General features: G+C 63.9%; 1 protein-coding gene across 1 annotated transcript in view; it reads right to left on the bottom strand.

Annotated features, from left to right (window-relative positions):
- The window catches only part of EFNA2 (ephrin A2), a 42,523-nt gene extending 22,818 nt beyond the window's left edge, over positions 1 to 19,705 (bottom strand). The window contains exon 1 of the mRNA XM_083811045.1: positions 19,506 to 19,705. Within this exon, the coding sequence (XP_083667171.1) occupies positions 19,506 to 19,630 (125 nt within the window). The 5' untranslated portion in view covers positions 19,631 to 19,705. The remainder of the gene's footprint in view (positions 1 to 19,505) is intronic.
- Positions 19,706 to 22,354: the final 2,649 nt, after the last annotated feature.

The following is a 22,354-nucleotide window of genomic DNA, read 5'->3' as shown; positions in this document are numbered from 1 at the left end:
TGCAAACGCGCAGCTCCCCGGATGGGTTTCACCTGTCCCCCCCAAATCACTGGGGGGCCACGGGAACGCCCCACATCCAGGTGACGGTGGCAGCAGCACCGAGGGGTGCTCCCCCCCGGCACCTTTGCCACGCGAGGCTGGAGGGTGCCCGACCCCCCCCGGCGGGGTCAGGGCGAGCCCCCGCGCGGTGGGGGGGCCGGCAGCGGGGTCGCGGGGCCGCAGCAGCGCTCTGATCTCCGCCCGGCGCCCCCCCGCACGCTTTCTTCCTTCCCCTCGTGTCTCCCTGGCCAAATTTGACCTAATTTGCCGTGAGCCGCCGGGGTCTCCACTTCACAGGGCACCAAGCCCCCCGCCCCTCCCCGCTCCTTTCACTTGGGTTTAAGCCTTTTCGCTTTGTCCATTCACTCAAAGCCTAATCAGATTAAAGCCTTTCCAAAGGTGCCCCCCTCCCTCCCTCCCTCTTTCTCACTCTCTCGCCCCGTTTCTTCCCCCGCCGCGGGTTTCGGCACCGACCTTCCCCGGGGACCTTCCCTCCCCGTCCCCTGCCCGGTGGCACTGGGGCAGCGCACCGCGCACCCTCCGGGGAACCCCTTCCCTTCCTCTGAGATGCTTCACGTTTTGAGTCGGGCTCACCCAAAACAGAAGGAATTCGGTAAAAAGGCTGCGTTTCTCCCCTCCTTCCCACCCAGGGGGGGTTTGCAGCAGGCAGCAGCACTCGCTTGCCCTTGACCATGCTTGGCGGAGCCACGGCAGTGACGGATAGTGCCGAGACCCCGACCTTGGCACAGCCCCGAGATGCCCTGGGGACGGCCAGGACCCCGCACACAAACCCTGGCCCCAGGGGGACGCTGAGCCCTGGTCCCCACGCTCCCCACGGCACCAGCAGCATCCCTCAGCGTGGGCAGCTCTGGAAAGGAGGCGACTCCCACCAGAAACTTTCCGGCCTTGCCCCACGTGCTCCGGCCCTCCCCGAGCCCCAAAATCACCAAATGCCCCCGCCAAACCTGAAAAATTGATTTCAATTCATTTTGGCCCAGCTCTGCACACAAATGCATTCGACACGGGCACTCTCCCCCGGCCAGGATTGTATGCAAAGGCAGTTAGGGGTCAATGAATAATTCATACTCCGCTGTCTTTCAGAATTATACTGTGGAAAAATAAATCTGAGACTATATAAAAAAAAAAAAAAGGAGAGAGAGAGCGAGAAAAAGAAAAAAGAGGCCGGGGGCTGGGGATGCGGGGAGGCCGAGCTCGCCCCCTTCGCCCAAACTCCGGCGTGGGGATGAAAGCGCCCCGCGGCCACGGCTTCTCTTCCATTGAGCAGCTCGACATTCAGGTCCGCGCGGAAACCACCTTAAATCCTTCCTGTGCTTTGTTCTGCTCGCCTTTTCACCGGGGTCTTAAGGAACCGGGGAGAGGGACGCGGCGAGGGCGGGAGTGGGGGGGGTGAGCAGGGACTTCAGGGGGGTCCCTTTGAAGAAGCCCACTCATCCGTTCGGCTGCTCGAGTTCAAGGGGGCGGCGTGCTGGGGCGAGCGGAGGGGCTGGGGGGCAGCGGGGCCGTGTCCGCGGCCAGCCGGGTGCCCGGCCCCGAGCCCACCTCCCTGGGGACCCCGGCGGCACCGCGCTCAGCCGCGGCCACCCCACGTCCCGCTGAGAACGGGGAGAAGAGGGAGGCTCTGCCCCGTCCCATCGGCGCCCTGTGGGGTCGGGGTGGGCAGGGGGTGCACGCACCCTGCCGCCCACCCACCCACGTCCCAAACCGCCCGCGTCCCCCCTCCACGGCCCCGCGTCGGCCGCGGCTCCCCCCGGCATGCGGGGGCCACGTGCTTGCGGCACGATCTGCTAACAGGGAGGAAAGGAAGCGGGAGTCACTTTAATTTGGCTATTTAAAAATAAAGAAATAACACAGGCTTTGAAAGCCTGGAGGGGTCCCAGCGGAGAGACCTCCATCTCCCCCTTCAAAGGCCGCCTCTGCTTTCTTCCACCCGTTAGCAGCACACAAAGGTGCACGAGCACTTTCGTCTCTGCGGAAAGACCTTTTTAATTGGTTCCAGGCAGAAGGTTAAAATCTCTCCCCTTCCCCGCACGCTTTTCTAAGAGGGGGAGAAAAAAATAAAATAATAATTAAAAAAAAAAAAAAAGGCGGGGGGGTAAAGAAGAAGGGAACGGGGCTTACAAAAGGCAGCTCTGCCCTGGGAGAGGGACCCGGGCTGGGCTGCACCCGGGGCCAGTGCGCCCTGCGCAGGGCCCAGGGCAGCGGAGGGGACGGGAGGGACACGGGACGGGGCGATGCTCGCAGGGGAAGGGAGGTGCTGGCACGGGGACGTGGCGCTGGCTGCTCCCGCAGCGAGGCGGAGCGCTGGGGCTCCTGCAGGCATCGCCACCAAGCGGGTGGGGACGCGCTTCCCACGCTCGGGGTCCCCTCGGGGAGCGGGGAGCGGGTACCCGGGTGCTTCATTGCTCCCAGGGCCTCTGGGGGTATTTCTGGCGGCAGCCAGGGACCAGCCTCGTGCCGCAGGGCACGCGCAGCCCCATCCCCGCAGAGGGGTCCCCACGGCGCCATCCCCGTCCCCGCACCCAACACCCGAACCCTCGCCGGTCTCCGTCGCCATCCCCACCCCAGCAGCGCCGCCGCCGTCCTCCCGGCACTTGGATTTCCTTTCACGGAAGGGGGAGCTGAGAAAACGCATCAATTATTGAGCCGGGGCGCCGCGAGCCCGACGCGTCCCCCTTGCTAATGCCGCTCAGGTAGACCCGCGCGGAGCTGCAGTCAGACACCTCCTAACACGATTAGCTGCAGGGCTCTTCCAGCGCGCTTCAAGGTCAATTTTTCTGAGGCTGACAAAAGGCACGGGCGGGTGGAGGCCGCCCCCGCCACGGCCCGGGACGGCACGGCCAGCCCCGGCCACGGGGAGCACGGGTGCGGGACTGGGACGCGCGGGTCCCGCCGCAGCGAGGCGATGCCCGAGGCTCCGGCGCTGCCCTGCCCGGCTCCTCGGCTGCGCACGGAGCAGCAATTGGATCCATATGTTCCCCAAAAAGCGGAAACCGCTTCCCCCCTCCAGCCCTCCCGGCCCGGAAACTGCTCGGCCCCTTCCAGCGCCCCGGAGCGGCTGGGACGGAGCCAGGAGCGTGGGTGAGCCCCGTGCCGGTGCGCGGGGATTTACCCGGTACAGGGGGATTTACCCCATGTGCAGGGATTTACCCCGTGTGTCGCGCTGGCTCATGGGCCCACGGGCTCGGGACTTGCAGCACTTGGGGTCTAAATGGAAATGGGGACAGGCAGCCAGGGCTCCGCCTGGTTTAAGGGATTTATCCTCGGCAGGTTGCCGGCTCCAGGAGAGGCAGGTCCCTGCCCCACAGCCTTGCTCCCCACGCGAGAGGTTTTGAGGTTTATTTTATGCATCTGCTAAGCAGAGCTAAGGGCTGGGCTCCACCATTCCCGGCACGCCTCGCTCAGAGCTCCCGCTGAAGGCAAACGGCCCGACTAAGAGCACCCGGCTGGCCCCTTCGCCCCAAATCCCAACCCTCAGCCTGTCCGGGTCCATCCCCATCCTCCCCGACCCCAACCTCATCCATCCTGCCCTGGGAAGAGCCGGAGCCAACATAGCCTTGGCCACCCAAAAGCGCTGGTTCCTGGTGCCTGCAGCACGAGCATCCTCTGCCAGGTGGCAGAAGCGGCTCAGGGCTTCCAGCAGCTCCATGGGGCACGAAGACGGCACCCCAAAATCCCGAGAGGCCCCCGACCCCACACAACACGCGCTCTGTTTTGGGGAGGGTGCCCCAGGGAAGCGTGGCCCCACATGGGGCAGGAGCACGGTTCTGCTCCCCCCAGCCGCCGGGCGCACGCAGCAGGGACGGCCCCAGGAAAACCTCGGAAACCCGCTCGGAGAGGCAGAACCCGAATTCACCCACCCTCACGTTATTTAAAGCCCATCTCGGCTTCCGAGTCCTGCAATGATGCGAGAATCTCAATTACCATTAAAAGAATGCATTTCTGCTCCTTGCGTTACGGAGGAAAGCTTGAAAACAAACCCCTGGGGATTAAACAACTCGGGAAAGAAGAAAAATTAAAAATTCATGTAATTTATATTATTTAAAACCTGGCAGTTGGCAAACCAGGCTCCCGACTGGGGGAGTCCGGGGCCGTCCATACCTTGAGGAAGGCAGAGGACGAACGGGGCCGGCACCCACGGCCCCAGCCCCGCAGCACCGGTGCCACCGCTCCGTCACCCCGCGCCGCTCTGACGGCGGGACCTGGGTTTGGATGGGGTTTGAACACCTCCGAGCTCGTGGGACGCAGCGCGCTGCGCAAGGACGGCGTGGTATTTTTATTGTTGTGTTAGTTCCCGCTTAATTGCTGGGATGTTATTACCTGCACAGAGCGCGGTACGGGCGGCGGGGACGCCGCTCTCAGTCCGTCCTGCCCGCAGCGCCGGGTGTGAGAGCAGCACCGTGTGGCTCCAAGCAGGATTTGGTGCTCAGCAGGGACAGGAGAGCATCGCCCGGTGCTGGGGCATCCCGCTTGTCCCCCCCCCAAGCCCTGTAGCTCCTTCTCCTCCTGCTCGCTCCGCTGCATGGAGCTGCGCGCCCGGCCAGTGCCAGCGCTGATGCGGGAGCCGGGAGCACGGTGTTCCCGCACCGAGACCTCCAAGGGACGGCGCAGGGACGCCCGACACCCCCCGAGCCCCGGAGCCGAGCTAACCCTGAGCTTCCCAACATCCAAACCAGCTCTGCTCTCTCAGCACGGTCCCCAGGCTCCGGGGAAGCCCCGACCTCTGCCCTCGCTGGCCCGCGGCCATCCAAAACACCGCAGGGCCGGCAAGCACGACGCGCGCCACGGGCGTCCGCAAGGAGCTGGGGGTCGCTGGGCTCTGCCGGGGCGTCCCCGCTGCCTCGCCATGCCGGGGTGACCTGCGCCGTGTTCCTCCTGCGGCGATGGGGCTGGCAAAGGAAAACCCAGAAACACAAACCCTGCACGAGCCCGTCGGAGGGCCGAGGCGCTGAGCCGAGGCGGGGAAGCAGCGGTGCCTTCGGCACCAGTTCATTGCTCTCCCCATGCCACGCTGGGCACAGCCCAGCCATCGCCCCGAGCCTTCCCCGGGTCCCGTTGGTGGCCACAGAGCCACCGGCCCCACTGCGAGCCCTGCGCTCCCAGCGCTGGGGCAGGAGGGAGGCAGGAGAGCGGCGCGGAGCAGCCCCGCCGCTGAGAAATCACCTCGGAGGAAACCAAAGTCGCCAGTCAGCGATCTGAGTAATGGCAAGCGGGAATTAAGATACCAGAAAATACCCCGGCGTGCCTGCCAGCAGCTTCCCAGGCAGGTGTGTTTGCTACAACTTGTTTTCACGGGGAAAGCCGCGTTCGTGTCTGTGCAGCGCTGACAACTTGCTCAGCGCTCCGGCGCGCGCCGCTCCCACACCGGGACGCGTCCGGACCCCGCCGGCCCCGCTCCCAGCCCCGAGGGACGCGGCTGGAGCCCGGGGCATGGGACGTGCCCGGCGTGGATCCCATGCACGCCAGAGGTGGGGAGCGGAGCTGCGAGCAGGTCGAGCACGCCGGGGCCGAGGGATGCGCGAGGTGCCCGAGCAGGCTGGGCAGGGACGGGCAGCAGCGCAGGGAGGTGGCAGCAGCAGAAATCGCGGCATCGCAACCGCTCCCAGCGGGGGAAAGGTGAGAAGAGAAGGACGGGGAGCAGGGCTGTGCCCCCAGTTGTAGGCACTAGCTCTCCTCCTGCCACCAGTAGCCCCCCAGTTCAGCACTGGGGTGGTGCCGGCAGCTCCCACGGCGGCGGGCGACGTCCCGGCGTTATAGGGTCAGGCGGAGAGGTGGCATCGCCGAGATATTTCGGTGGCGTTTTACCATAGGAAAAATTAGAGTCACAATATTAATTAATCCTCAAAGCACTTTACGAACATTAACTAATTAAGCCTCCCAACCCCTCTGCGAGGTGGGAAAGGTATCGCTGTCCTCGTTTTACAGCTGCAGAAGATGAAGCGCGCCGAGGTGACGTGACTCGCCCAAGGTCACCGCGAGATGGGCAAAGGTGGGGACAGGACCCCGAGATCTCCCCGCGCCCCCTGCTCCTGCCCGCAAGATCAGGATGGGACCCAGCCGTCCCCAGGGGTTCCCCCCTCCAAATTTCTGTGTCTGGAAAGGGAAAAAAAACGAAGCAGGCGGTGGAAGAAGCCACATTAAGGACAAAGGAGGTGCCCTGGGACAGCAGGAGCTGTGCGTTGTGGGGTGCCAATGAGGCCACCCCCCGAGACGGGGACCATCTCCAGCCGAGATGGGGACCTGAGGCTCGGCACAGGAGCCACCAGCTCACGGGCACGGGGTGCCGGCAGGGACAGCCCGATGCCGGGCCGCCGAGCATGCCGAACCCACCCCGCTGCCGGCACGGGCACAGCACCTCGCCCCAACAGCGCTGGGCTGTGCCTAAAAGCACCCGGGGGACAGCACCCCGAGGGGACTCATCCTGGGGGACACGGGGACAAACGCAGCCTTCCAAAACCCTGCAAAGCAGCAGCCCGGCTCGCGGCCCCGTCCCTCGCCCCAAGAGCTGGCGTGCGTCGCGCCACCCCGAGCGTGCCCCACGGGGGGCCCTGGTCCCCACCCAGGGCAAACACTGAGTCACGGGCAGGGACCTGCGCCCCACAGCCGCCCGCACCCACGGAGGCCGGCGGAGCCGCCGGTCCTGGCACGCAGCCCCTGGGGAGCCGGTGGATGTGGGGCTGCACGGGGAGGGGGCAGAGAGAAAACAGAAAACGCCGAGGGGGTTTTACCGAAAGCAAAAACGACCCCGCGCGGTTTAAAAGCGATTAGAGGCCCGGCTGGGTTATCAACCGGTGTCTCAATCACGCAGCATCGATCCAGATAATAGCAGGCAATTGTTCAGATACAATATCATAAAGTCTCCTTAACTACAGCCATAAAGCTTCCCCCGCCTGCAGCACTCCCGGGCGCTCCCCGCGCCGTGCCGGGGCCGGCCCAGCCTCGTCCCACCGAGCCCCGCGGGCACGTGCTCGGCCCTGCCGCGGCCCCTCGGATGCTCGGCGCACGGAGCTGCCCCCTTCACGCCTCCGCTCCACGCATCCCTCCCCTTGGCCAGCGCCACCAAGCCGGTCCCCTCGTCCCCATCCCACCTCTGGTCACCGCTGAGCGGCACGGATGTCTGCGTGCCCCACCGCCCCCACGGTGCCTGCATGGGGTCCAAGCTGCGCCCAGCTCCTCACCTGCTTGGTGGGGTTCCCATTGGGGTAGGAACCCCCCGATCTGGGGCTCGGGCACCCCCTCGCCTCCCCGTACATCGCAGCCCGTCCCGCTGCAGGAGCAGGAGGGGATGCCGAGCTCCCACGGCCCCCCCCTCGCCACCCCTCCTGGCGAGCGGCAGCGCTGGGTTAGGGCAGTTCAAAGCCGGCTGCCGAGATTCACCGTTTCAAGTTTTAATCCGTCGGATTTACGGTAGTTAGGAGAAAACGCGTGGTGACAGCCCCGGCCCCACTCCGAGCACCGTGCCCATTCGCCCCGCCGCAGCCGTGGGACGCCGAGAACCGGGGCTGCCGAGCTCCTCCATGCCCTGCGAGGCACGGGGGGGGTTCTGCAAGGGGCTCCCCCCTCCAAACCCCAGGCACAAGGGTGGCCCTGCACCCTGGCTCCCAGCTGCCCATCACCGGCTCCGCTTTTCAGCCGGAGGTCGGCAGGATTTCGGTCCCTGGTAAGCTCCGGGGACACCTTCGGCAGTCCCTGGCCGTGTCGAGGAACACCGCTTCCGCGCCCGCCGCTTAATGAGCACAAAATATTTCCATGTTGCAATTACTTGGTTCATTTGTGCTGCTGCGGGCAGCGCTTGCTCTGGGAAAATCCCCCTGGAGCTGCTGCAGAGCCCGTGGGGGAGGGGGGTGTCCCCCGGCCAGGTCCCCCAGGGCTGATCCACCCCACGGCAGGTCCCGGCCCCGCCACGCGCACCCCACGGCGCCGCCGCCGCTGCCCCATTGCCACCGGTCCCGGGGCCATCAGCACGTTCCCCGGGCTGGATTCCCACGTCCCCAGCACGACACCGACACCGCTGCGGCAGGAACACGAGCCCTTCCGGGGATTTGCACCACAGGACGTGGCGAAGCTCCCGAGCACCAGGCTCCTCGAGCATCCTCACGCCCAGATACGGGCAGAAGACGCCTTTTGGGCTGGGGGGGACTTAGGCACCCCCCCTCCCAGTTTCGCTCTGCTGATTCACACCAGCGGCGGGGGGAAATGGTTTGGGAGCTGACCTGGCGCCACGCCAGAGCATCGGCATCGCGACGGCATCCAGCAGGAAAATCCCCAGCGGGAGGGTGGAGGCGCGCAGGACCTCGCTCCGGCCCTGCCCAGCTCCCCCCAGGCCCGATCCCCATCCCTGTCCCACCCCCCACCCCCCCCCGGGCAGGTACTGGGGGAGGATTTACAGCCAGGAGACCTCTCCCTTAGCCAGCATCGCCGCTGCAGTGCCATCATTATAAAAACATTAAAACAGGTCGGTCACCAGCAACAGAGTTCATCTCGCTGCAGCTACACCTGGGCCCATAAATCCTCCCTTTACAAGCCAGCCCGGGTGGGATGATTTATAAGGTGAAACGAATATTAAAATGTTTAAGGGAAAAAAAAAAAAAAACCAACAACCCAGCTGGCCTCCCCTCCGCATCCCACTGGAGCCAGGATTCGGTAACGGGATGCAGGGGTCCCGGGGACCCTTCCCGGCTCGGGGCTCGCCCTGCCAGGGCTGCGCACCCGCGCCGAAGCCGAGCCCTGGAGCTGACGAACGCGCCTGTCCTTGCCTCCGAGCCCCCAGCAGGGATGTGCGGGCACCCCCGGCTGTGCCCAGCACCACGGGGGGCTGCTCCCCGTCCTCGTGTCTGGCACGGCCCCGTCCCAGAAGCCGGGGCGTGGAGCAGGAGGATGCACGGCACGGCACGGTACAGAGCCTGCACCGCCACGTCCCTCTCCGCCTCTCCGTGCACTCCGCAGATATTAATTGCTTAATTTAGCCTCTGGCAACAATCCTCACCTTAACGGCGGAGAAACTGAGGCTGGGAGGGGAGAGGCGACCCGTCTCTGCGTAGCGAGCTGGAAACAGGCTTCAGCGCTCAAACTCCCAGCTCATTGTCTTAATCGTGTGAGTACCCCTCCGCCTCATCCAAACGCCTTTCATTTCGAAAGACAACGTTCTGATTTATCGTTATTAATCAGCTCTGAAATATTTGCTGGAGTCCAGATTTCTGCTGACGTCTGCCCACGGGGGCTCGGCCACCTCCGCCCGCTGCCGCCCAGCGCCGGCGTGGCCGCAGGGCCTGGCGCTGGAGAGCGCCGCTAACGAGCCCCGGCGGAAAACGAGCGGACGCGGCGCTGCCCCGTGCCCAGCCCGAGCGGGACCCCGGGTGCTCGGGGACTTGAGCGCCCCGAGGAACCAGCGCAGGTGGGGAGAGCTGGGTGAAGGTGAGGGGAATTCTGCAAACGCGACAAAAGGAGACGGGGGTTTTAGGAGCGGGGCGCACGCCGCGTTGCGCGCTGTGCCACGCTCTCACGGCAGAGGGTGACCCCCGTGCCCTGCTCCCAAGGCTCATTTCAGCCTTACATTTGCGCCTCATACAGCAGGGGTAAGGGGGCCGCATGGGTGGCATGGGGGGGCCCCGATATCTTGTGGCACCCAAGCTCTGTGCATCTGCCTGGATCCAACCAAACCAAGCCCCCCAAGCCAACGCCACAAAGACGCCGCCGGGCAGGGGCTCCCAGCTCCCAGCTCCGGGTGGTGGAAACCGCCCCGGGTAAAGGGTTTGGGAGCCCAAATCGGGCTGGAGCGGGGCCTGGGTAAAGGAAGAGCAGAGGTTGGGCACCGCCAGCGGCCAAAGCACCCCACGCCTCCCTGCTCCGGGGGGGGGGTGAGAGCCCCCAAACCAAAACCAGGGACCCTGGGAGCCGGGGGGGTCACCCCTGGGGGGAGAGCAAACGGGGAGAAGGGAGCGCAGCGGCACGGGCTCGGCGCCTCTTGTTGTGTTTCTTAGAGGAAGGAAAATGGTGGAAGCGCGCAGGGAAGAGGAGCTGGGATGGAAACCAAAGGAGAAAGCTGCGGGGTACGAGGGGTACGGGGAGAGGCGTTTCCAGCCCCCCCGTCAGGTTCACATCCAGACAGCAAACCCCAGGAGGGAAACCCCAGCGAGAGCAGCCCTGCAACACCCGGGGGTCCCTGCGCAGCACCGCAGCCACCCCGGGGGGAGCAGAGACCGCCGAGCCAGCACCCGGCCCCCCCCCGGGACAAGAACGGGTCTGAGATTTGAAGAAATCACCTTCCCGGAGGGCTCCGGCACGGGCGGCTCCGGTGTGGTGTCCAGCAAATCGCCTTGATAAAAATAAAACAGAATTCGGAGGAGAAATGCGAGAGGAAATATCGGTTAGCGAAAGGACCGGGGAACGTTTGCGCGATGGGGAACGGGGGAATTGAAACTAGGAGGCCCTGCCATAGGGAGGGCGGGTATTCTTTGTGCGAAGGGCAGAGGCGGCGGATAAAGGGTTCTTTGAATTTTAGAGCAAGGGAAAAATAACTTTTTTTTTTTTTTTTTTAAGCAAATATCCAGGTATCCTTTTAACGAACAACTTCCATTTTCACGGACAGCCGAAATGAGAGCAGCGCATCCCGGCGCTGAACGCTCCGCACCACGCGCAGCCACGACGGCCGCCCCGCGCCAACGGGGGGACAGACGGACGGGCTACAGGGACAGACGGACGTGCAGTGGGACAGGGCACAAACCGCAGCAGCTCGTGCCCCAAAACCATTTCCCTCCCAGCCCCTCGCTGCAACGGGTGGGCGCCCGCAGCCCCCCCGGCCCCCAGGGCTCTGCCCTGGGTTTTTCCACTCCATTTCCTCCCCGCGGCCGCGGGAGATGAATCCCTCTGCCGAGGCAGGCGGCCGGAACGGCAAATCCAGCGGTGCCAAGTTTAATAAGAAACCCTGATCTAGAAAGCAGATAATAATTGGGATTATCGAGCTGCTGGGAAGCAGCTTCCCCGGCACCGGGCGGCCCCTGGCAGCCGGGGGGGACGCTCCCGACCGCAGTGACACCCCTCTGGGGCCACCGCCGGAGCGGGGAGTGGAGGGGCAGCGTTCGCTGATTTATTCAAAAAAAAAAAAAAAAAGAAAAAAAAAGAAAAATCAAAACCCCACCCTTTCTGGATGCAGCAGGCAGCCGGCACATGCAGCACGAGGGACTGGGTGCCCCCACGTCACCCGGCTCCCCCCGCCTCCCGAAGCGCGGCCGGCACCGTCCCCGTCCCCGCTCCCCCCAGCGCCGAGCTCAGCCGCCGAAATAATCCCGTTGCGGTGGGATTTGGTGCGGGCCGCCGGGTTCAGGAGCTTTTTTTCCTCAGTGGAAACGGGATTGGTAAAAGGAAGAATTGGGATTTTTTCGAGTTCTCTGCAGGGTCAGGCTTGGCTGATTTTATTTTACTGCAAATATAAATAGGGCTTTTTAAATAAATAAAAAAAAAAAAAATCAAGGCAGCCTAAATAAGAACCCACTAGAAAACACAGCAAGAAATCCTTCTGGAGGACAGGGAGAAATATCTGTAGCGGGGCTGAGTGCTCAGAAATATTTGTATTTGCTGTCTAAACACTTTATCTGTTTCCTAGCACATGGGAGAGTTTTGCTCTCCGTGTAATGCTAAAGAAAAAATAAACCGATACAAATAATTTCTCCTCTTCCACGGGAAAAAAAAAAAAAAGAAAAAATCCAGCCAAACTTGGTTTGAGACGTATCAGGGGAAACGGCAAGTATTTCCACTGAAATTGGGCTGAGCGACGTGCTAACAAAACAGACGGAGGAGACGGCTGAGATGCGGCGGGAGGACGACCAGACCCGGCCGTCTACTGGGGCTTTTTTAGCCCCTTCGCCATTCGCTCGCCTCCTGCCAGCCCCACGGCACGGAGGATCTGAAATAAAGTTCAATTCCTGCGGGGATGTCAGGGTTGCGTGGGGATGAAGCCTAAACAAGAGCACGTTCCCGTATTCCAGTAGGAAGTATTGAGCGAGGGGCTTAAAGCCGACGGGCCCCGGGGACGCGGTGGGCATGCCGGCGGTGCGCGCCGGGATTCCTGCGGAGGCGCGGGGCTCGCCGCTGCGTTTGGGCGGAGGAGCGGCTCCAAGGGGTCCAAGCGCGAGCCCCGCAGCCCCTCGTGCACGCGCCTCTGCACCAACGCGCACGTGGGGGCTACGGGAAGAGAGGGAGAGCCCCACGAACACAAAGCGAGGCCGGGGGGGAACCAAGAGAGGCAGGACAACGGCGACGGCGCCCATGGCCACGTCCCGCGGCCGTGCTCGCTGCCTCCTGCTCTCACGGCGGGGCTTGGAAAGCAGGCACGGGAGGAGGAACAAAATTCAAAGGGTAGGAAGAAAACACACAAAAACAGTCTCGATCTCCGTCTCTCTTAGCACCCCTTGTCCCTCCATTAATGACCTGGAGGAAAACATCAAACGGATCCGAGCAGGGCTCGGAAGCGAGACCTCGGCTCTCGCCGGCTCCAGCGCTGGTTGGCTTCGCTGGAGGCAGTGGCAGCCACGCTCTGGGGCATTTAAATCGCTCCTGGGATCGATGTGGCCACATCACCAGTGGTTTGCTGTGCCACACCGAGCCCCAAAGGGGTCCAGCACCTCCGTGCGTCCCCCATTAGGTGGCCGCAGGTGGGGGCAGGATCAGGACATTGCTGCCAGGGAGCAGCAGCAGCCGGGTGCTTCTCATGGGCGCAAGGGCCCAGGCAGTCGTCCCCCATCTTCGTTATTATTCTAGCGAGTGCCTTTTCCTCCTTTTGTTTCGTCTCCCCCCATTGCGGTGGCTTTGACCGCCCCGTCCCCCTCTGAAGTTCGGGATCCTCCCACCCACGCCCGCTCCCGGCGCGGGGCGGCACAAAGCCCGGCTTCAATCGGCGCGGGGCGGAGGCGGGCGCCCCCCGGTTCCTCTGCAGACCCTTTTTTCCCCCATTTTGCCTGCAGTGCCTTTGCCAGTCAGCGCACGGAGCAGCCGCGTGAGCCACCACGGCCCCGCACGACTCCGGAGCGGGGCCAGGATCCGGCAAACACGAACCAAGGGCGCTGGGTACGAGCAGCGCGCGGCCTCTGCCCCGCACAAACCCTTGGCCTTGAGGCCAGGTCCCACCAAGGGACGGGACCATGCAGGAGGAGCCGGTTTAGCCGAAGCAGAGCAGAATTTGCCCCACCAAGGGCACACACGATGCGTAATCTTGGAGGAACTGCGTTTTTAGTGACCATGGCCAAAGGGAAAGATGCGCCCTACGTATCTTTGTGTGGGTTCTGGCATCGCAAGGCTGCTCGCTCGTCTTTCCACCTGCAATCCCTAAATCCGGGGCTCGGCATGGGATCCTCTGCAAAGCCATCCCCTTTGGTGCCCGCAGACCTGAGCCAGCAGCAATCCCCAGCCCCAATATCCCGCTGCTGCATCCCCACACACCGCAGAGCCGGACCCCATGGCAGCCCCACGCGGCGGGGAGCAGCCAGGCCCCCAGCCCCACACCTTCTCCCAGGCCCCCCAGCCCCACACCTTCTCCCAGGCCCCCCAGCCCCACACCTTCTCCCAGGCCCCCCAGCCCCACACCTTCTCCCAGGCCCCCCAGCCCCACACCTTCTCCCAGGCCCCCCAGCCCCACACCTTCTCCCAGGCGCCTTGGCGGGCGGCGTGCCTGAAAAGCAGCCCACCGCACGCCCTCCGCTCCTCTTGGCTTTTGAGTAAGGAGCCTCATTAAGAGGTAATTAGCTCTCGAACAATGGGAAGCTATTTAGCAGCCCAGCCACAGCAGCATCAACAACCAAAGGGGGAGAGAAGGGAGGAGAAATAAATAACCAACGGCGATGCGACCGCCCAGGAGCCAGCGGGACCGCGGGACGCAGCACCCTGCCCGGCCCCGTTGGCACCAGCCCCGTCCTCGGCATTTTCCTTGCAGGTTCCTGCTGGGGACAACCCAGCCCCAGCACATTGCAGGGGTTGGACGAGCCCAAATCACCCCACGGCACGCATCCAGCCCAGGAACGTGGTGGGGACCCCAATCCCAGGAGGGTGGTGGCAGAAAAGGGTTTTCTGGGCTGCTCGCTGCTGGGAAAGGTGCAGGCCAAAAGCAGGCACACCTTGACCCAACAACAAAACACAAGCCCTGATTTTGGAGTCACCGTTTCAGAGATGCCTCCTCAATGATTTTGGCCATGGCAGAGCATCGGCCTGCCTACACCAGCACTTTTTGGGTGCCGGACAGCGGCGCGGTCGTCCCCCGCATGGAGGTGACCCCGTGGCCAGGTTTATCCAGCACAGGGCTGGGCTTGGCCCCGTAATCACGCTCTGAGCGCATGGAAATGGCAGAACTGGGAGCACGTCGGTCTCAGATGGGTCATGGAGGAGGAAAAAAAATTACCTCCTCTTCGGGGCTGCAGGTTACAACGCCGTCGTCTGATGGCCTCCCCTACACCCCATTAAACCCAACGAGGCGGGGCAAAAATCTCTGCCCCGACAGGGAAAAACGCCCGGGATAAAAAAAGGAAGCCTCTAAAACCGTGATTAATATCTAGCACAAAAGAACCAAAATTTCCACCACCAGAAATGAGGAGCTATTTAAGGAACAATTGCAGCAATTTTGCAGACAACCCGGCAGATGAACCTTGTCAAATTTATGCACGTATTGACACGGATAGCCCCAGCCACCGCCACGTGGGTCGGCCGCGCACACGGGCGTACGCAGCGAGACGGACAGACAGCTGGGCGAGATGCTACCTGGCGCTGGGATCCGTGTTCCGAGAGACGTAAAAACCCCAACTATTTATAGCCCTCAGCCTGCAGGTAGCGCAGCGGGCGCGTGCCACGTGCAGATGGCTACGGGCGCGCTGCTGCCCACGCAGGGGGACGCCGGGTGGGCGGCCGTGGGTGTTTGTGCACGGGGATTATTTGTGTGCGTGCACAAAATACACGCACCCGCGAGCACTTTTAAAGCTCCACGGCGGCATCCGAGGGCGTCTCTCTCCCCCTCGCCCTCCGCAGGGCTCCCTGCCCGTCCTTTGTGCCCCTGGGACCAGCACGAGCTCGGGTGGCGCGGGGCCGACCTGCGGCTGCCGGCCCCAGCCTCGCATTAGGATGCGGCGCGTGGCCGGCATCTGGACACCAAACGGGCGACCAGTAGGGAATGTAATTGCAGTCCCCGGGAAGGGACAGGGAGAGACGGAGACAGGCGGGGAGAGAAAATCTTGTCACAGGCGCTGGACCTGGTTGTATCTGCTCTCTATTAACCGCGCCGCTACAGCCCTTGGCTGGTGAAGAATAGCTAACACGGCTTAACGGTCTGGAAAAAGAGGGGTGGGAAGGGCTGCGAATGATCGCGGCACAAAGGGAAAACGATACAAATGAAAACTCAAAAAGAACTAATTGCGCAGGATGGCCGAGCAGCGGCAGCTCCCACCCCAAGCTCCCCTCACCACCCCCGGGAGCTGCCCCGGCCCCGCTGGGGTAAGGGACCCCGAGCGCCGGGGCTCAGGCCAAGAGCCAGGAGCTGGGAGCTCCGTGGTGGTGTCGGTGCAAACCCCCAGCTCACGGGCTCCGGGGAGCACCACGGGATGGCCCCAAAGGTTTGTGCCCAACCCGGGCAGCCCCGGACAGGAACAGAGCCTTGGAAAGGAGCCCAGGGCACGGCGGGCACCCAGCCCTCCCCGATGCAGATACACGAGCGTGGTGCCGAGCACCGAACCCTCCTGCTGTAGCATCCAATTCCCCCTGGAAAAACCACCGTGGGTTTTCCTCGAACGAGGAGCCGGCTGCCATCACCATCACTGCAGCCCCACGCGCCGGGCGAGTTTGCTCAGGCTGGGGCTGGGAAATCGCCACTGAGCACAGGCGGGCATGGCCCCGGCACGGCCCCGACAGCCACGCACCGGGCTCCAGGACAATGCAGCGGCCGGCCGGCACGCCACGGGCTCTGCCCGCGTGCCACCAGCTGCCTTCGGAGGCGGAAAGATGGGAAGAAGCACACACAAAAGCTCCGTCGCCCCGACTCCCCCCGCGCCACAGCTCGGGCCCCTCGCCCGCTCCCGCAGGATGCACAAAGGGAGCCCCCAAAAGTCTCCTCGTGTCCCCCCCCCCAGCGAATGTCCCCGCTCAAAAACGTTTGCCTGGTGTCCCCAGCCCCGGCCTGGGGAGCGCAGAGCAGCGGAACAGAAACCCCAGCTGTGCTCACAACACCAAGAAAAAAAAAAAAAAGAAATAGAAAATAAGCTTTCCAAGGCACAGAAATGACTTCACAGTTAAATATAGGCCATGGGTAAAATCTAGACCATTTACAGCATTTGTATCTGTACTGTAAATAGAGAGAGAAAAATACCTAACACTTTGCACATTTCTCTCTCTACAGACACAGAAATACGCGGCTGCATATGGGGGAATTGCGTTTGGCTGCAGGAAAACCATCATTCCGGAATTACTATAACCTGCCCATTACGGAGCTGCAGGTGGAGCGGGGAACGAGAACAAATCCCAAATTCTAAGTCTTTCCTTTTCTAAGTCTTCCCTTCGCGTCCGGGAGGTTTCCAACCACGGCCCCACGGCCAGAATTCTGGACGGGTCCCGGAGCCGTCGTGGCACGGTGGCGATCCTTCCCAAAACCTTTTGTACCCCTCGGTGCTGAGATTTCCTCAAGCCCCGATTTTTCCCGGTGCGGCTCGGTGCAAGGCGACCAAGAGGCACACCACGATGTCCATCACGGCACGGGGCTCGCTGCGGTGCTGGGGGTCCCGCACCAGCGCTGGCGGCGGCCGGAGACCCCGACGCAGCCGCGGTGCCGCCGTCCGACAGCGGTGCTGTGCCGTGATCCCCGCCTCGACGACCCCTCTGCTCCCCGGCCCCGTGCCAGCAAAACCACCCCGGGGATGGCACCGGCTGGGGTTGTGGCGAGCCCTGGCCACAGCCCCATGTGGGGTGAAGAGGTGCTGGTGCATCGGTCCGCACGCGCCCCGCCAAACTCCCCCGTTACATGCAGATACTGAGGCTCCGTGGTGCATAACGACACGCTCTCCCTCCTTCGGCTACGTCCCAGACAGCCAAAGCCATGCAACCTTTCCCAAACGTGTGTTTGCAAAATCATTTAAAAAAAAAAAAAGATCTCTAAATCCGTAACGAGCAGCTAAATATCCCCACAGAAGAGGCAAATTGCAGCATCTCGATGTAACACTTATTTTTAATTTAGGCCCAATTACGAAATATAGAATTATTCTAATCTGGGCAAATTGTATTGACCATGAGATTTATTACCATCTTTTATAGAATATAGATTGCAATATAAAACAGAAGAAAAACATTTATTGCCAGATCAGGTATGCAGGTTCAAACAAGCAGAGAGCATTTCCTTCTCTCTATTTTTTTTTTGGTCTTTACATCCCTTCCGATTTCCCTCTTATTAAACGAGATGGTGGGGAAAAAAAAAAATAAGAAGGAAACCAAGAGACCAGAAAAGGCACACGCGGATTATTCCTCGTTTTTAAGAATGAAACGGTCTTCTAGCAACTCCGGAGACAAACCGAACCACTGCTAGGCTCCAAAAGAAAAATAAGCAGGAAACTCAGCGGCAATTCCTGCAACGCCTAACGATCGCCCTGGATTCCCGAGCCCCCAACACGCACGCGGGGAGCCCCGCAGCTGTCCGCAACGCGGGCGCTGCCATGCTGGGAAATGTGGGTCACGGCGCAGACCCGGGCGCTGCCTGCTGAAACCCACGAGCCATTGTCTGCTCCCTCCTTGTATCGATTCCTACTTCCTTCGCCCTATTTTTTTTTTTTTCCATCCCCCCTTGAAACCATTTCCTCCACCGGCAGCAGAACCGGCAGCCGTAGCTCACCACCGCCGCCCGGTCCGGGGGAGCGCGTCCCCGCGGTGCCCAGCCCGGTGCTGCGGGACGGTGCCGAGGCATGGGGCAGGAGGCAGCGGGGTGACCGCTGGCGAGCGGCTCGGCGCCCGTTCTGGTTTTTGGCACTGCCGTAGGAACCCACGGGCACGGGCCCCGACCTCGGGGCGATGCCCGCCCCATCTCCAGCGACGGCGATGCCCAAGCGCGATGGGTGGCAGCGGGCGCAACGACCCCGTCCCATCCCAGCGGGGCCCTCGCACGTTGGGCGTTTTGGAGAACAAAAGGAAAGAACCCAAACTGCGACGCCGCGGAGGAGCAGCCACTGTAACCAAAAACTTTGCAATGGGAATGAAAAAAAAAAAAAAAAGAAGAGGAAAAAAAAAAAAGAAAAAACCCTCCCTCTTACAACCCCCCACAAAAATGCGAGGGAGATAATAAAATCCATATGCAACGCGGCCGGCCCGCGGAGAAGGCCCCGCCGCGCACAAAGGCGCCCGCCGGGCGTCCCGGCTGTCGGGGTGCGGGCAGAGGCGCGAGGCCACGGCGTCACGGGCGGCTGAGCCCCGCCGGGGGCACGCAAAGCCGGGGCTGAGATGCTGCTGGAGGAAGGGGGGGGGGTCCCCAACGCCCCCGTCCCACCCGTGCCGTGCGGATGGGGCTGTGCGGTGAGCCCTGCGCCACCCGTCCCGACACCTCCTGCGGCACCGAAACACCGCCGGGAACTTGGATGGAGAGCTGGGGTCGTGCCGGAGGAGCCCGATCTCCCCTCCGATGCTCCGAGAGGGGAAAATCCTCCCGGCCTCGCCGGCAGCACGGTGCCGCCCGTTGGGACGGGACGGGCGAGGAGACGCCTGCTTCGCCCCATTGGCACCCATCTGGGGCACCCAAGGGGGCTGGCTGCCACCCGTCGGGGACACGAGCGAGGTGACCCCTCACTCGCAGCGATGCCTGGGGGGGGGTTCTGGGGCCCTGCTTAACTTTTATTAATCGGGGGAAGAACGGGCGGCTTTGGTGGCAGTGATTTATTTTTGCTTTTACGGGAGCCTGCCCGAATCGGCCCCTTCGAAGCCCGGCTCGGACCCGTGTGGAGCAAGGGGTGGGGGCCCGGTGGTCCCGGCCGCCCGGGCAGGGCTCCCCGAGGGCTCTGGGGCGATTTTGGGGTTCTCGGAATTACAGACAAAGAAACGCAGCAGAAACCAAACTCTCCGAAAACAGGAAAAACCCAACGCTGGCGAAAATAAGGGAAGCGCCCCCGTAACGCAAAGGGAAAAAGGCGAACCGAGCCGCCGGGAGCAGCCCGGCCGCCTCCGCCCTCCCTCCGCGGGCTGGGGGCTGCGGCTCCCCGGTTCCGGCGGGGTTCCCCCGGTGTCCCCCCCCCAACCCCGGTACCCCCCCCCCGGCCGCCCCCGCCGCTTTGTTGCGCTCGGCGGCTGCGGGCAAACTTCGGGAGGGTCCCGGGCGGGCACCGGGAGCTCGGCGGGCACGGGGAGGGGGGGGGCGAGCCACAAAACACCGTTTTTCCTAAAACCCCTTTATTTTTTTAAAACAAAACCCGCGAGCCCCGGGGCGGGGGGGGGCGGCCCCGCTGTCTCACCTGGGGTTGCTGCGGTTCCAGTACACGGCGTAGCGGTCCGACACCACCTTCCCGGGGTCGTCGGTCCACACGCAGACGCCGACGAGGGCGGCGAGCAGCGCGGCCGCCTCCCAGCGCGGCGGCATCGTCCCGGCGGGCGGCGGGCGCGGCTCCGGCCGGTCACGGGGGGGCGGCGGCGGCGGCGGCGGAGGCGGCGGAGCCCAGGGGCCGGCCGGGGGCTGCGGGCGGGCGGCGGGGGGCGGCGGGCGGGCGGGCGGCCCTCACCATCGCCCGCGGCCCCGGGCGCCGTCAGCGGGGCAAGTCGGGGGCGGCCGCGGCGCGGCGGGGCCGGGGCGGCGGCATCCCGCGGTGCTCCCCCCTCTCCCCCCGCCTCGACCCCAAACCCCCCCCCCCACCACCACCGGGGGGGGGCACCGGGACGGTGCCGCGGGGCCCCGGGAGATGCCGCCGCTGCTGCCGCCGCCGCTGCCGCCGCCCCCGGTGCCCGGCCCGAACTTCGGGTCCCCGGGGCGGCCCCGCACCTGTGGAGCGGCGGCGGGGATGGGGAGGGACCGGGGGGAGGAAGAGGAGGAGGAGGAGGAAAGGGAGGGAAGGGGGGAAGAAAGGGGAGGGGAGGGGGGGGCGCAGGGGGCCCGGCGCTGCCCGCGGGGGGCTCCTCCGCCGCCGCCGCCCGGGAGCCCCGGCGAGACAAAGGCCGGGCCGGGCGGGCCGCTGCTCCCCGAGCGCCTTCAGTGCCGCCGCGCCATGCTGCGCCGCCGCCCCGCCCCGCCCGCGGCCACGCCCCCACCGGCAGGCACGCCCCGGGGCCACGCCCCCTACCGGAGGCCACGCCCCCTACCGGGAGCCACGCCCCGGCCCCGCCCCGCCCCGCGCCGCCGCCGCTCCCCCTCCCCCCCCTCCCCCCACCCCCTCCCACCATTGTCGCCACCGGCGGCTGCGGCGCGCGCCCGGCCCCGTGCCGGGGGGGTGCGAGGGGGGGGCGCGGAGGGGGCTTTGCAAAGGGGAGGTTGGGGGGTGCACTGCACGGGGGGGTGCATTGCAAAGGGGGGGTGCATTGCACGTGGGAGGGGTGCACTGCACGGGGGGGTGCATTGCAAAGGGGGGGGTGCATTGCATGTGGGGGTGCACTGCACGTGGGGGTGCATTGGAAAGGGGGGGGTGCATTGCACGGGGGGGTGCACTGCACGTGGGGGTGCATTGCACGTGGGGGTGCATTGCAAAGGAGGGGGTGCATTGCACGTGGGAGGGGTGCATTGCAAAGGGGGGGTGCATTGCACGTGGGGGTGCACTGCAAAGGGGGGGGTGCATTGCAATTTGGGGGTGCATTGCACGTGGGGGTGCATTGCACGTGGGGGTGCATTGCAATTTGGGGGTGCATTGCACGTGGGAGGGGTGCATTGCAAAGGGGGGGGTGCATTGCACGTGGGGGGTGCATTGCAAAGTGGGGGGTGCATTGCACGTGGGAGGGGTGCATTGCACGTGGGGGTGCATTGGAAAGGGGGGGTGCATTGCACGTGGGGGTGCATTGCACATGGGGGTGCATTGCACATAGGGGGTGCATTGCAAAGGAGGGCACATTGCAATTTGGGGGTGCATTGCAAATTGGGGTGCATTGCACATGGGGGCGCATTGTAATTTGGGGGTGCATTGCAAAGGAGGGTGCATTGCAATTTGGGGGTGCATTGCAAATTGGGGTGCATTGCACATAGGGGGTGCATTGCAAAGGAGGGTGCATTGCAATTTGGGGGTGCATTGCACATGGGGGCGCATTACACATGGAGGCGCATTGCACGTGGAGGTGCATTGCAAAGGGGGGGTGCGTTGCAATTTGGGGGGCTCGGGGATGCATTGCAAAGGGGGCTCCTGGGGGGGGCTAACACCAACGGGACCACATCGGGGCACATCCGCGCATCCCATCCCGCTGCCTGCCCAGCCTCGTGCTTTGGCGTCCTGCTGCCCCCCCATCACCTCCCACTGCCCCCTGCACGCGGTGCCTTCGGGGTTTGGGGTCTGTGGGCTCCGAAGGAGGGGAAGGGGTCCGCTGTCAGCCACACCAATGAAGCACGGCCCGCCGTCGTTATTTAGCAAACCTCTTTGGAAAAAACTCAATGGGCTGCGGAGTGTTGCGCCCCCCCCTCCCCCCCCCCCAAAAAAAAAAGTAAACCAGACCAAGGCAGGATTGTTTGGGATGACGCTGGCGGCGCGTCCTCCCGCGCGGGAACTCCTCATCCTCCGCCACCAAGGTTGTCCTCGCCCCGGCTGCGCCCATCAGGACATTTCTCCATCAAGCCCCGACAACCAATCTTTCTCCCTGTCAGCGCGAAGCTATCATAAAGCTGTCCGCTTGTCTATCAGCTTTATTTGTTTTCATTTATCAAGCCAAGCCACTAAAAGCCTCTCCGGGGTGCTGGCAGCCCAGCCGCGGCCCCTCCCCACGCGTGGCTGCGGGGGGAGCATGAGCGGACCCCAGCCCAGCAGCACAGACCCCCAGAGGGGCATCCCAAAGGGACCTGGAGTGATTTTGGGGTCTGGAGCTCCCGACACTGGACCACGTGGACTCCGGCACCGTGGTGCTGAGATGGGCTCTGACACCCCCGGGCTCCGAGGTCTGGTGAGGGGAGGGCGATTCTTCTTCTCCTCCCCAGAAACACAGGGCAAGGCGCAGGGCCAGGTTCCCACCGCGCTCCCAGGCTCCTGGTTTTGCCTTTTTCGGCCTCATTTAGGCTGCTCGGGCACCTGTAGCTTCGAATGCTGGCGGCGGCAGCGCTGGGGACATCGTTCCAGCACCAGACCGGGCCAGAGAGCACGAGCTGAATGCCCAGCACCGTGGCCAAGCCGGTGCAAGCTCC

The sequence above is a fragment of the Anser anser genome, assembly GCF_964211835.1.
Source record: "Anser anser genome assembly, chromosome: 25".
NCBI lineage: Eukaryota > Metazoa > Chordata > Aves > Anseriformes > Anatidae > Anser > Anser anser.
This window is presented reverse-complemented; position numbering and strand designations above follow the sequence as displayed.